We start from the raw sequence: 15,494 nt of genomic DNA on the forward strand, positions 1-15,494 counted from the left end.
CTGAAAACAAATTCTTGTACTCTGTCCCTCCCTCAGCCTTCCTTTCCTCTGACATCTCCCCTCCAGTGAGACAAAAACAAAGTTTGTGTGTGGTATGGAGCAGAGATGCTGAACCTCCTTCAGCCTGAGGGCTGAATCCTGTTTCAGAGAAGCTGTGGAGACTTGCATTCCAGGTAAGGCTGGAGCCAAAGGGGGTGGAGGTAAAGCACATCGTAACCTGAAACTCCTATTGCCAGTAACTAAGCCTTTGGAGGGGCATTTCACCTTATAGAAACCTGGTGGGGGGACAGCGCCTTGGAAAACACCAACAGTTTGGTGGTTGGGGAATGGTGATGGGCTCATTGGAGGAACCCCAGAGGGCTACATTTGGCCCCTGGGCCTGAGGTTTTGCACCTTTGATATATATATAGAGAAAATATTCAGAGGCTGGGTGTGTAACAAAATAGTTCATAGTTAATATGCAAGGTTACTCTATTTCTATAATTCAGCTATAATCCATTTGCACTGACCTGGGAGTAAGTCTCTAAGGAAGATACTTATAAACCTTTAATAAACATAAACTTATAAACTCAGAACAAATTCAGTATTTCAGTTGTAGATTCCCCCTCCCTCACCAATGCCAACACACACACACACACACACACACAGACGACTGGAATGGTGTGCATGGAACTGAGAGGAAGAGGTACAAAAATGCAGGCACTTGGTGGCTAAGTACCACCAGAAAAAATTGGGCCCAGATTGTTCCAAAGGGCAGAAAGCAGGTTTCTTGCCCTGTGACTCCTAAAACATTCCACTGGCTCTTAGCTTTTGCAATGGTGCTGCTGAAAAACACCCCTTTGTGCAAGTACTCTGCAAAAGCTAGCAATTTCCCAATGAAGCCACTAAGAGGGATTGTTATGATGTCGCCAGCTTTGGCTGGGAATAATGGGAGTTGTAAGCGACAACATCTGGAAAGGCACAGGTTGGGAAAAGCTGCTTGAACACTTGCACAATAGGCAGACACCCTACATGGAAATAAGGGACAACACAGTTGAATTTCTGTCTGCCACACAGCTCTCAGAAGCATCTGCACTCTGCCAGGGAGAGGAAAGGAAAAGAGAAGCTTCCTTTCCCAATCCACATCCAATACTTATTACTAACCAAGGCTCCTGAGTCTGTCTGATGCCTCCTCTTCCTCAGCACCTGAAGCCAAGAAGGTCGGTTAGAACTTAGAACCAGAAAATGCAGTTCCAGCCCTTCAATGCCTAGAGTGAGAAAACAGAAGAGATGGTGTGAAGGGTAAGACAGTGTATTCAGGCCTTCATCACAACAGCCCACCAGTCATGACCCTGGTCCCACCACACACAGGGTCAGAGAAACCCTGATTGCTAGCAGCCTTGGTCCCACCACACACAGTGCCTCCAAGTGTTTGTGTTATGCATTTGAAGTGTGCTGCACAGCTCCAGAAACTCCTTCTCTGCCATGATGTTGGGAGCTCTAAGACATTCAGTTGCTCAAAGGGAGATTTCTTATCCTATACAGAGAGAAGAATGGAAAAGTCGCCAAGCTCCTCCATTTTTATGTCATCATTCTTTTCAAAATGATTTGGAAACTGAAGGGTGAGTTCATTTAACTTAAGCCCTTCACCACAGATTTAGGATACATATGCTTGAAGGTCTGCTCCTCTGGACTGCCGTCAGGACCACCTCAGAGGAAGACTGGAGCTGGGCAAGGACGAGTCTGCAGTGCTGCAGTTCTTTCTGCGCTCCTCTGTGCATCCTCTTTTACAGAGGATGCCTCTGCTTTGCATGGCCGTCCAGTTCAGTTCCAATATGAAGACAAAGAAGCATCAAGAAGGAAGAGCTGGACCTTGAAACTGCCCATTAACATTCCTGGACAGCACCCTGGGCAAAGCACACAGGCCCCCGGTCACTTAGTTCCATCCTGTAGTGAACGTAGTGCTTCTATTTAAATGACAATGATCAATTCCATAGTTCTAATTTAGGACATGTACATTTTATGCCAAGTGGTGTCCTCTATTCCCCCTTGTTTCGGTGGGACATGTCTTTTTTTGCTGATTCTTAACGGCTACTCTAGCAAGTGGCCATTCTGTTCTCTTCCCACCACCAGCTTACGACAGCTTCCTGTCCCCGGCCATACCATACCTGTAGCGTTGAGAGCCACATGGACACGGACGCATGGCTGGCATTCACCTCGGCACAGCTGAACTGTGGTTAGGGCAAGAGTGGGCAGAGGCAGGGGGAGGCCCTCCCGCAGCTTCCGCTGGCAGCGGGGTTTGGGCAGGATACCATGCACTGTGAGGGAAATCGGAAAGATCAAGGTAAGGTTCCTGATTATCCATCGGCTACTTTATAACCCACCTTTTCCTCTCAGCAGCCCTATGAGGGAGGTTAGGCTGAGAGTCAGCGATTGCCACCCAGTGAGTCGTGTGGCTGTGTGGGGGACCAGATCCCCAGAGCTCCCAAGTCTCAGTCCAACCCTCTAACCACTGCACCACATCGACTGCCAGATCAACACCACCGACAAACCGCCCTGTCCTGTGTCATGAAAATGACAAGTGTAAGGCTGTGTTCACACGTAACAGTAAACCACGCTGCGCCATGATTGTGTGGCATGGTCTCTCACCCTGGTTCAGGCAGCTGAGTGGCTCCCATGCATGCATGATTTCCATACTTCTCCCTCTTTCCTCCGAAGGGCAGCTGGTACCCCATTAGCTCCCACAGTTGAAAATCAACCCCAGCTTACTGCCTACTCGCTAGAATAGGACTGTTGTTCTATAGTAGTACGAGAGTAGCGCTCCCTCATGCTGCCGCACTCTATGCCATGCCAATGAGCAGGCACATCCACCCACACCTCTTCCCCACTTTTCCCTTACTGTATCCATGGCCCTCACATACGCTGGAAGGGGCTGCCTCCCCTCCTCAGTCAGGCGCATGAAAGGCATCCGCTCAGGCAGGTCATGCCAGGGATGGAGGTGGTGGCATGTCCTGCTGGGAAGAATTTCTTGAGCGAGCACGTGGGGGCACCTGTCTGGGAAAGTGTCTCAGCCGGCTCCCGAGAATGTGTTTGTCACACAACTGTGGCAGGAATAGGGGAGAATGCGTCTTGCTGACAGTATGAGGAGAGTCGGGGAAAAGACAGGAGTGGAGCAGAGGGCAGGAGACAGAGCAGAAACTTTCACAGGAGTGGAGCAAGGGCACTGCAATGTCCAAGTGCCGCTCAAATAAATTGCAGCGACCAGGCAGGAGTGCAAGGCCATCTCCAGGGCTGCCACTCCTGGAGACGGCTCAGTGCGATGCCTCACTGCCACCGTATTCCAAAGATGCAGGTGGACACTGGGAAGGGAACATGCTGGCAAAGAAGAGAGGGAGCAGCCAATTCTAAGATGGCTGCGGCCATGTCAGCAGTTTCAAGGTAGAGTAACATGGTGGAGAATGCAGCTGTGGCTGGTCTTGCCACAACATTTGCTGGTGGAAATGTGGAAACCAAGTTCCAATGCACAAGCAAGCAATGGTGAAGCATGGAAATCATACAGCAAACCATTGTTTCTCTCTATGGTTTCACAGAGACCACCCTCACCATATTTGACCACTCTTGGTGGGCTCACACATAATACGCCATGCCACAGTGGTTTCCACCATGGCTTGCCATTATGTATGAACCCACCCTAAGTGTGTGAGCGGCAAGTGACCAGAGAAGGGCTTCCCTCTAGTAACTCGCAATGCAATTTTACACCTGTTCGCTGAGAAGCCCCATGAGTTTAACAGGGCTTACCTGTAGGGAAATGGGTATACGGAAAGGCAGTATAACACTGACACAAGAGCCTTTTCTTCTTTGCAATGCAGAGATACAAGAATGCTCACTCTGGGTAATGGGTGCTGGTTCTGGGTCCTGGTCTGTATTATAGTGCCTATATATCAGCCAGATACAAACTAGTTTTCAGTGGCTATTTATAGCTATCCAGAGTAGGGTGGCCAGATGCAAAAGAGGGCAGAGCTCCTGCACTTTTAATAGCGGTGTAGAACAAGACATTTCAGCAGATCAAACCCCTGTACAGAAGTCACACCTGTTAAAATTACCTCTTCTGCACTATTAAAGGAACATGTCTGATCATTTAGGCCACCCTTTCTTTATGTTTAACTCCATTTCTATACTGCCTCATAGCTGAAGCTATCTAGACAATTAATAACAATTTGTGCAATACAATTAAAATACAAGAAAAATAAAAAAGCATAACATTTCAATGCACAGATTAAAACACTTCTTCAAGCAATCTGAGCAGCTACATCAAGTTGGGGGGTCACTCCCCAAAGCGGTGCCTCCCACATGGCACTTCCAGCCTCGTTTATGGAGTGGTGAGCAGGTAGGATAGGTCACACTTGAAGGAACGGTGACTTGTCCCCAAAAGCAGCACTTTTGGGCTGCCTTACTACTTCACTGCCTTACTACTTCAGAGGTACCCACCCCTGGGCACTTGGGATTCTGTATGTGTTTTAAATGCGGCTTTAAATTTTTGCATGGCAATTTCCCCCCCAGTGTTTTTTCTAGTGTGGTGTATTTTAGATGGTATCTTATTGGATTGTTGTAAACCACCCGGAGAGCTTCAATTATTGAGCACTAGAAAAGTTAAATAAATAAATAAGTGACTCCTGTGAGGGAGAAGTTCTTAGCTGTTGTGAAATAGAAATATTTCTTCACTTAACTCCCCTGTATGAAAATCTCTGGTTCTACTTCAAGCTACAAATGCAGGGGAGCATATTGAATGATGCATCCCATTCATGGAAAATAACACCATTTTCTTGTGCCCCCTCCTATGAAAAGAATTCCATGCATACAAAGCTAGGCTATCAGGGTGGAAGATCTGATCCAGCATCTGTTCCTCTATGTGCGAAGAGTGTCTCCCCCCTTCCAGCATGCTTCAACCAGGGGCATGCTGGCTGGGGCATGCTGGGAGTTGTAGGCAAGCACCGCTGGATAGTATCAAGTTGGGGGAGTGAAGTAAGAAAAGCTCCCATTCCCCCTCTGTTAGTGCTCCTCCAGTAACCCATGCCAAATCTCGTCACCAGTTCCCTCCAGTCTCCATTCCCAATTGTCTCCTGCCACAGCCACAGTCACCACAGAGTAGTAGCTTATAGACACTCACCATGAGTTCTGCAATCCTGCAAAAACAAAAGAGAAGGACACGGTTAGTAGGGGAAAGTGGAGTCAAGGCACTCCCTTGTTCTAACTGTGCAACTGCAAGGCAAGGTATTTGCCCTAAGTAAACAGACCAACCGGGCCACACTCAGGGCTGTGAGACTGTGAGCAGATTCCACAAATGATTGACAGCCCTGGCCAGTCCAAAGATGAGAGAGGGAAGAGAAGTACTTCTGTACAGCAGAAATGGTTCATTTATGGAGAATCTGTCAATATAACATGTGGTGACAGCAGTCCGCTGTAGAGATAGCCCCCCAAAAGGCAGTGCCGGGCGGGGGGAGAAAAGAAAAATCTCAGGTACCTGAAAAGAATGTAATTCCTGCCTGATGCATTTCAAAATTTGTTTTCCTTCATCTTGGGAGGACATCATTTCAATGCAGAAGGTACGTTGCTATGGGCCATCAACTCATCTCTGACTTATGGTGACCCTATGAATGAGTGCCCTACAAAATGTCCAGCTCTTGACAGCCCTGCTCTGCTCTGCTCTTGTGCATTCAAGGCTATGGCTTCCTCTATGGAGCTAATCCATGCCATATTTGGTCTTCCTTTTCTTCTGCCTTCAACTTTATTTTACTTATTTAAAACTTTTGTATGGTGTCCGCTACCAAGTGGTCTCCAGACGGTCCTCCAATAAAACAAAGTGCAGCACAGCATCCATTCTATACAGTAAAAACCCACTTAAAATCTCAATTTAAACCTTAAAATACTGGGAAAATAAAAAGGTTTTGGCCTGGTGCCGAAAAGAATAAAGTGTCAGCACTAGGCAAACCTCTCTGGGGAACATATTCCATAAATGGTTGCCACTGCAGAAAAGGCCCTTCTCCAAGTAGCCACCATCTTAATCTCTTTCATGGAGGGCTCCTGGAGAAGGACCTCTGACCCAGATCTTAAGGAGTGGGCAGGCACTTTCCCTAGCATGAGTGCCTTTTCCAGAGTGTCTTGCCTTCTCATGATGTACCCAAAGCATGACAGCCTCCGTTTCGTCATTTGCTTCTAGGAAAAGCTCTGACTTGATTTGAAAAGATACTGGAAGGAAAAAGATTGTTTCTGAATCACTTTGGGCACAATAGATATGTTTTCCAGGCATCTGAGAGTTTTTTCTTTCTTTCTTTACCGATAGAGGCACAATGGGAAGAGGCAGTGTATCATTAAAACCAGCCAAGCCATAGGAAGAAGGCTACTGCCTCTATGCCCACCTTGTGAAATTTCTAGAACAGAGGTGGAGAAGCTTAGGCCCACGTGCAGACTTTCACCCAGAAAGCTGTTCCTCTTCCTCCTCTAAAAGGCCTAAATGCCTTTCTTCCCACTGGAAAGAAGAGCTTTTAAGTTGCAAGATGCTGATTTTTGTCTGTGTTTGTCTCCATCCATTTGCCCCCCCCCCCACCAGCACCATTGGAACACAGCCTGCTGAGAGCTTCTCTGAGACAGAATGTGGTCCCCAGGCTGAAAAGGTTTTCCCATCCTTATCCTAGAGGCATGTGCTTGGACATAGAAAGAAACTGGATAAGATCTGGGTCTAACACAGATTTTCTTTCATTCTTTGAAGAATTCTGCAGCACACAGTGTTGGAAAAATGCTGGATATAGGATAGGATGTAACAGATATAAGTGGACAAGGAAACCTGGTGCTTTCCATATTCTGTGGACTTCATCTTCTATCAGCCCCAGCCCGCACAATCCATGGTCAGGAATGAGGGGAATTGTAGGTCAACAACACAGGTTTCCCACCTCCATTCTAAGAGCTACTGAGCTGATGTGTTTGACAAAATTATGAAGATGGTAGCTTCACATGAAAGGTTTGCTTCAGTAAACAAGCATCTTAACCCTGTCTAGCCAAAATAGCTGCACACATCATAGTTGGTTGCTTGTTGACACAATCCTATATTAGTCAGTTGTAATCTAAAGAAAAGGAAAAACCCACAACCCAAGTTTTGTGACACTTTGCTGCCTAGACACCCACAGGTGATTCTTATCAGAGTAAAGTGGCAATTTACAAGCCTGTTCCGTTCTCACTTAGTGAGCATGCCAAATCCTCCCTGTGGTTTTCTCTGTGCATACAAGATCAACCTCTGCCTCTCCTCTGAATATGCATGAACGGACGCACCTCCGATTGTGTAAGAATTCTGCAATAACAAATCACTGAAAAATTTGTGGGCAGGGTATTATCCCTGAAAATGTTACTCAATTAGACATGTGTCTCTGCACTCTTTCGATTAAGACATGCCCAAGACCTCTGTTAACTAAAATGACAGCATCATAGAATCGCAGAGGTGGAAGTGGCCTGAGGCCACAGGGCCCAGTACCCTGCTCAAAGCAGGGCTTCACGTTAAACCTCACATCCTCCACATCAAACCATCCCTCTCAGATGGCTGTCCAGCATCTTGAATACCTCTAGTGAGCCCACAACCTCCTTAGGTAAACAGTCAGGAAATTTAATGTACAGTCGCTTTTGTTTTGTTTTGTGATTTACTTTGTGTTCATTGCTGTTATTGTTTTATATATTATTGTTGTTTTAACTTGTTTATTGGAAGCAGTTGTGGTTTTAAATTGTTCTTTTAAAGTACTGTAAGCCATCCTGAGATATTTATATAAAGGATGGCATATAAAAGCTTTTAATAAATAAATAATAAATTATAACTGGTACTGAGTATAGGAGAACTAGTCCTTCGTGTCATTTGGAGGTAATACTTCTATTAATGCAGTCTAAAATAGCATCTGCCTTTTTGCAACCACATCACATTGCCTTTTTGCAATCTACAACAATTCCAAGATCCTTCTCGCTTTCAGGATTGTTGAGCCAAGTAGTCCCCATCTTGTTACAATGCATTTGCTTTCTTTTTCCAAAGTGCAGAATTTGGCATTTGTCCCTATTGAATTTCATTTTATTGATTTCAGTCTTGCTCCAACATATCAAGATCACTTTGAATATTACTTCTATCTTCCAGGGTATTAACTATCCCACTTTTGTGTCATCTGCAAATTTAATAATCCTTCCCTACACTTCCTCATCCAAATGATTAATAAAGATGTTGAAAAGCAATGGACTGAACCCTTGCCTGAACCATGTGGTATCCCACTTGTTATGTCTTCCTAGTCTGAGAAGGTGTCATTGATGAACACTTTCTGAGTCCAATTCTGTAACCAACTGTAGGTCTACCTGATAGTTCCATCTAGCCCATGTTCAGCCAGTTTGCTAATCAAGTTATCATGGGGCACTGTCAACTTTGTCATCTGTTATCTTTTTGCCATCCACATTGAGTAGCTGAACCCCCAGTTCTTTGCTCTGCCTTTTACTTTGGACATATCTGAAGAAGACTTTTTTTGCTGGTTTTAATATCCCTCGCTAGCCTCAGTTCATTCCTACCTTTAGCTTTCCGATGTCATCTCTGCAATTCCATGCTACCCGCCTCTATTCTTTCCTCTGTAGCCTGGCCTTCCTTCCATTTCCTATACATATCCTTTTCAGATCCCCCGTAAGGTTTTTGTGAAGGCACATGGGGTTCTTCTGCTGCCTTCTACTTTTTCTTTGTTGGAATTGTTTGCAATTTCATTAAAAATTCCCACCTATCTTGGACTCCTTTTCTTATTAGAGTCACTTGACATGGGACTTTACTTATCATTGCTCTGAGTTTATTAAAATTGACTTTCTTGAAATACAGGGTACATGTTTGGCTACACTTGGCTTTTGCTTCCTTTAGAATAAAGAATTCAAGTGTGGCATAGACACTTTCTTGCAGAGTTCCTGAAGCTGCCACTTTGTCCACTGGGTCTTCCCTGCTGGTTAGTATCAAGTCAAAGATAGCTGTTCCTCTTGTTCCTTCCTCCACTTTTTGTTGGAGGAAGCTATAAGCAGCATATGTTAGGAATCTCTTGGAAGGGCCATATTTGGCAGAATGTGTCTCCCTATAGATATTGGGAAAATTGAATTCCCCCATAATGACAACGTCATTAGTCCTTGAAACACTGGCAATTTACGTTTCAAAAGTTTCGTCTTCTTTTCTTTGACTGGATAATGTACTCCAACCACTGTGCCTTTGTATTCCTTGCTCCATTTATATTAATCCAAATGCTCTTGGAGGGGCTACTGAGCTAATCCTTCTGTATTTCTGTGCAGAGATGTTTATCTTTAGTGTGACTCCTCCTCCCTTTCTGTTCCTTCTGTTCTTCCTGAAAAGATTATATCCCTCAAATGTTGAATTGCAGTCATGGGAGTCCTCGCACCAAGTTTTGGTTCACTCTATCAGGTTGCATTTGCCCTCCTCCTGTATTCACCTTTCTTGATATTTATTATTTATTTTTATTTAGAACATTTTTATGCTGCCCCATTCACATAGCACCATTAGCTATGTTAGTTAGGGTTAACAGGAATTGTTGGCCAAAACATCTGGAGGACCAAAAGTCGCCCTCCCTTACTGAAGGACTGAAGATGTCCACTAAAGCAAAATTTGAGGAAGGGCAGCTGTGCAATAGCGTGTGAGAAAAGGAGTCAAGCATTGGCTCCTGAATAGCCTTATAGTCTAACCTACCATAATGTCTAGCAATTACCATATTTGCTCAAATTAATACAGTTTTTATAATCAAGCCAAACTAAGGTGTTTTTATTCTGAACACATATAAAGGATTTCTGAACCTGAAGATGAGTAAAAAGCAAGAACATTGTGTACCAGGGTGTGGTAGCTACATTCCTGCTCACCAGCTGGCAGAGCAGCTTCTGGTTTAATAACTACACAACAGGCAGAAATTCAACATTTTCTTGGCATGGAAATGTGGTGATTGCAAATTGTTCTGTGTCAATATTCTGCTACTCACATGCAACCGTGAATAGCAGCAAAAGAACCTTGCCAAAGGAAAGCGGGGGGGGGGGGAGCACCCTCTAGATGGGATCAATAGAAGAAGCAGCCTTTGCCTGTAAGTGCCTTGCCGTGCTTAAAGAATAAACAGAGGGCCTGTCAGGGCGATAGGCAGAGGCAATGCAGCTCGGACCACCAGTGGATCGGCTCACAGCAGACAAGGTGCCATTTTGTACAGCAAGACCTATCACCAAGGCTTGTTGCAATCCAAACTTCTATGGCAGCCCTATTTGCAGTGGAGAGCGTGCAGCAAGAGTGGGGTTGCCAGCTCCTACCCAATTCTGTGCACAGCAGCAGAAATAGGTGGGAACTGAGGAAATGTTGCCCATTAAATGAAGCAGATGAGAGAAGTTACGCTTACTAAACATCTTTAGTATGTGGCTAGTTTAACAATTCTATCAGGTGCTCTTTTCAAGTCTAAGTATTGACAACTAATTTGGGGGGGGGGGAATAGGTGTACTTGCAACATAGTTCAGCTTATCTGCAAACTAAGGTTTATACATTTCAGAAATCTCTGCCAGCTTCAGCAATTGCTCACCTGTTCACATAGTATGCTTTTCCAGTCTAAATGTCACTTAAATGTCAGCACCCGTTAATGCAGAAGCCATGCCAACATTTGCTTGGCCAAAAGGAGGCCCATCCTATTGCTATGACTAGATTCAGATATAGTTGGTGCTAGTCTGGCTGTCTATAACAGGGGTGCCCAACCCAAGGCTCAGGAGCCACATGCGGCTCTTTGAGTTTATCTTGCAGCTTTCTGCTCACTGCTGTGGGTACCCAAAGGTGCCTGCTTGCTGCTCACTGCCCGCTGCTGCCACCCGCGAGCACCTGCTTGCAGCTCTCAAACATCTATTTGGCCCTTCCATTGAGCAAGTCTGGCCATCCTGGTCTATAACATAGACACACATCTTTATGCGTTGCCTGCCTGTTTTTGTTTAACTCTTAAACTTGATTTTGCTGACTATAAAAACTGGTTCTAAGTGGCTTGCATTTTGCACAGCAGCTCAACTCTTGAAAAGAAGCTGCTCCTTAAGCTCTAACCTCAAAATTGATGTTGTATTGAGATTTACTTCCCACAAACATGCCCCAGATTGGGTTGCGTGCCTACCTCTCTCAGCTTTCCCAAAGTTGGCAGGGACATTCAGTCTACTTGTGAATAAGCCAAATAAATATGCAACTTTGTTTTCTCACCTGTCCCCTGAAGGAATTTTTTTGAGAACCTAATGTGGAAATACACATCCCTCAGCAAACCGGATGAGGCTTTTGTTTTGTATTAGAGGTGTGCCTTTTCATTGCCATACTTCTAAGGCAACAAACCTATGCCCATCTGGACAGAAAAAAACCCTGCAACTCCTAGCATTCTCCAGCCAGCAGGATCTGCAACAAAGAGTGCAGTGCTCTCGGTACCACCTTTCCACTCTTAACAGTCAGGCAGCATTGTGTCATATTGAGCATGCTCAGGGTTCAATGAGCTTTTCTTGGGGGTCTTTTGGTGTTTTATCTTTTTGGAAGCATTTTGGTACTTCTGTAAGGCTTGGTGCTTTTTATTTATTATATTTATATTCTGCCTTTTTTCCTTTCAAGGAACTCAAGGCAGCTTACATAATCCTCCTCCTCGCCATTTGATCCTCGCAACAACAATCCAGTGAGGTAGGCTAGGCTGAGAATCTGTTACTAGCCCAGATTCACCCAGTGAGCTCAATAGCTGAGGGGGGACTAAAACTCAGAACTCCCAGATCCTCAGTCCCATACTAACCACTATGTCAGACTGGCTCTCCCTCAGTAATATTGCTGCTTTCTTCTACAAATGTGGTACCATTCTGGCTATATAAACACTAGCACCTACAGCGTAAACATGAGAGGAAATTAAAATAAGTCCAGCTGTCATTTAAGCTCCAGTATAGAAAGCAGATTCATTCATGTTAGCATCTCATACAGGATATTTTTCTATGAAGTAAATAGAAACCTAATTCCTAAAGAAATAAATGGAATAATGAAAAAATACCCGTTGTGCCCATTAAAACAATTCCAGGAGAGGGCACTCAGTCCTTCATTTGCAAGAAGGAAGGCTGCCAAGGCAATAGTGAGTACATGGATGGAAATGTATATATTTATTTATTAGATTTCTAGCCCACCCTATTAGCTACTGTTAGCAGACTTCTCCAACCTGGAGCTACACAGATATTCCAGACTTCCACTCCCATTTGTCCCAGCCAGCATGGCTAGCGGTCAGGAATTCTGGGATCTAGAGTACAAAGCATCTGGAAGCTACCATGCTGAATGCTGGCCAGGAATGTAGGAGGATAGTCATGCAATCTTTAGGGTGCAGAAGGATTACACTTCGGTGTTTTATAATGTTTTTGCTTCTTAGCCTATTCTATCTCACAGAGTTGTTGTGAAGATAAAATGGAGAAAGAGGATTATTGTAAGGTAGCTTAGATTCCTTGCAGGAAAAAGGTGGGCCATAAATTTACATAAATAAAACAAAAACAAGCTTTACTCTATTTTTCATTTATCTTAATAATACAGCCCTTGAACCTATTTGTTCTGTGAATTTCAACCAGTTCTATCAAGCAACAAAAATGTTATAATGATTTGTTGATTTCCAATGACAGTCAATGGGAGGCATGAAGCTTTGAATTTGGATCTAGATTCTGCCCTGCATTTTCCAAACTGTCAGACTGGGGTCCAATCTGAATCTTGCAGTTGGTGCACAGCAGTAACTGAAATCAAAGCAAGCTATAATTAAGCAATTAAGCAAGAAGGGGTCCTGAATTAGTATGCACCTGAACTCAATACTGCAGCAAATGTCTTCTGTATATGTTTACCAACACTCACTGCCCTATCATTCATTTTTTTCATATAGTCATGGTCAAATCCCAAATAACTCTGGCACCGAGTTCAAGCTCAAACAAAGCACGGATGTTGCAAGAGAGGAAAAAAGCAGCGGCAAATGAGCAGGGCTACTCCAGATTTTTTCGAGGGCCGCACTTCAGGGTACTTTATTGTGCGATAACCATGCTCGGTGCAGCCTCCTCTTTTGTTGGTCCTCCGGGGGCTGCAGCTCTGCCCTGATGTCAGCGCCGCTAACTGAGCCCATTCATGAAGCCACCAAGCCGTGCGAACCTCTTTCCCAGGCAAAACCCTCTAGCTCTCCGATAAATAACACTGGCCGAAAAGAGAAGAGCGCTGTTTACCTGCCACGCTCACCTCAAAACACATGGCCCGGCTCTCCCTCCTTCAAAAGCGTCACCAACCAGGGAGGAGGGGATGCCCGTGATCTTCCCATCCGGGTTCATTGTTCAGACGTTCAAGGATGCACCCCACAACGGGGTGGAAGTGCTCCTTGCGCCCCGCGTGCCCCAATCCCCCCGCCCCGAAATAAAGGGAAGCGCCTTACAAAGTTGGTGAGGACCTGCAGGCGAGCGAGCGGCAGGTGATTCCGGGTTGCAGCAGGCAAGCAGCTCAGCAGAAAGACCGTGGGGAGCAGCAGGGCACTCGGCGTGGGACTCCCCATGGGGTGTCGGGCGGGAGCTCAGCGGGGCCGGAACATGGCCGTTGCTACAGCCAGGCGCTCGGAGCTCGGCGTACCCAGCCCCGGCGGCCGTAGGCGAGTCTCCACCCCTTCGCTCCGCGCTCCGCGCCGCTCCGCTCGGCCCTGCCCCGTCCCGGTCTCGCCAGTCTCGCTTGGCCGCATTCCTCGGCGGCGGCCCTGGCTGCCGGTTGCGGGGCCGGCCGCGAGAACCTCGGCGCTCTTTCCCCCTCTGCTCACACGTGTTTCTGCGCTCCTCCGACCCACCTCTGCAAGGCCACAGCCCTGCTTGGTTTAATCATTTCTAGTCCGGAGGAAGGGCGCGCGGGTAACCAGCGCCGGGGAAACAACTCAGACAGCAGTTTCCAACAGGTGTGAACTCCATCGCTGGTAGATTTCTGAGTGATTTGCAGTCAAACGGCAAGGATTTCTGCGTCCCATTTTTTTAAATAATAGGAATAGCACATTCCTTCACCCTCTGGCCTAAACTGTACAGTACTGCTGAAAATGAAGAAGGCTTGAGTTAGCCGGGAGTAGATTTTTGTGTGGAACGAGACTGTGAGCTCCATTCAGTTCTGATCTTGGAAAGAGGATCCAGAAATCATTAATTCTGTGTTCATGTCTTGTGCAGCAGACAGGAAACCCAGAAAATCTGAAGTTGGAATAATCCTTCCTAGTAAACAACCTGCCTTGTTCCTATTATATCTCTGCAGGACAGTAAATAAAGATTATGCTTATCATACTGATACTCACATATTCGCCAGTGCCAGAACGTGTCTCCCAGGTCCAAGGCCACTGTGCCCATCCCCATAGGCATAGTACTGCCCTTCTGCACGAAGGGGTTGTGAGGAAGACTGAGCTGAAACATCAACCCTCATTTCGCTACCCTATTTGAAGGCTGTGCAGAGCAAGGGATCCTCCCCCTTTCCACACATCTTTGGGGTGCCCTTCAGTGATGAGCAATGGTTGCCCTTTGTCGTGAGAAGGGGGCAAGGGGAAGGGAGAATAACAAAATCTTTGTGCTGCCTAGACAACTGGGCAACACCCCTGTCTTCCAGGTACTTCTCGGATGCAAGCCAAGTGGCATTTGGTTGCCTTGACAGTACAGGAGCACCGCCTTCCAGGACCCTGGGAAGTGTTTCCTTGTATCTTCTGCAACTGTGAACAGCCATGGAAGAAGCTAAAGAAGGATGCAGCCTATCCACTGAGCTGGGAGTTAAGCCGCACTGAACTCAGTGGAACCAACTTCTCAGTAGACATTTAGAAGTTTGTGCATTATGGGCTTGATTTCAGAAAGGTTTCAGGGGGACAGTTGTAGACAAAACTCAAAACCTTAAAATGCAACAACATAGAGAAACATAATATTAAAGATCATAAAACTAAAATAAGAGCCAAGATAAAAGTCAACAGCAGTACAAAATGCACCAGCAAAAAAATACCAAAGGGCTAAAAAGCCTGGGATTGAATATGAATGGAATGGAAAAATAGAACTGCCAAAAATCTTACATCCTTTTTACAAATCTTTGGTGCAATTGCACTTCAAATATTATGCACAGTTCTGGTTGTCTTACCTGAAAAGGGATATTACTGAGTTGGAAAAAAATACAGCAAAAACGTTCAGGTGGCTGGAGCAGCTCCCCTATGAGAAGTGACAACAACTGGGACCATTTAGCTTAGAAAAAAGTGAGTATTATTTATTTATTAAAACATTTCTATGCCGCCCCATTCGCCGAAGCCTCGGGGCGGCTCACAACATAAAATACAAAAATAACAATATAAAATAAATAATAATATAAAAGAAGTCGCCCTGGCCAGAGTAAAGGGAGAAATGATAGAGGGTTTAAAATAATGCATGGTGTGGAGAAGGGGACATTTTTTCCTCTCTCAAAACATTCAAACCCATGATAATCTCAT

At 45.4% G+C, this 15,494-nt stretch overlaps 1 protein-coding gene across 1 annotated transcript in view; it reads right to left on the reverse strand.

Annotated features, from left to right (window-relative positions):
- IL17RE (interleukin 17 receptor E) overlaps window positions 1–13,565 on the reverse strand; it is a 31,821-nt gene extending 18,256 nt beyond the window's left edge. Inside the window, exons 1-4 of the mRNA XM_044451908.1 lie at window positions 13,449–13,565; window positions 5,147–5,162; window positions 2,148–2,297; window positions 1,144–1,247 (exon numbers count right to left, since the gene is read on the reverse strand). Of these exons, the coding sequence (XP_044307843.1) occupies window positions 1,144–1,247; window positions 2,148–2,297; window positions 5,147–5,162; window positions 13,449–13,565 (387 nt within the window). The remainder of the gene's footprint in view (window positions 1–1,143; window positions 1,248–2,147; window positions 2,298–5,146; window positions 5,163–13,448) is intronic.
- Between the last annotated feature and the right edge of the window lie 1,929 nt (window positions 13,566–15,494).

The sequence above is a fragment of the Varanus komodoensis genome, unplaced genomic scaffold (genome assembly GCF_004798865.1).
Source record: "Varanus komodoensis strain SLA01 unplaced genomic scaffold, ASM479886v1 scaffold6_4, whole genome shotgun sequence".
NCBI classification, from domain to species: domain Eukaryota; kingdom Metazoa; phylum Chordata; class Lepidosauria; order Squamata; family Varanidae; genus Varanus; species Varanus komodoensis.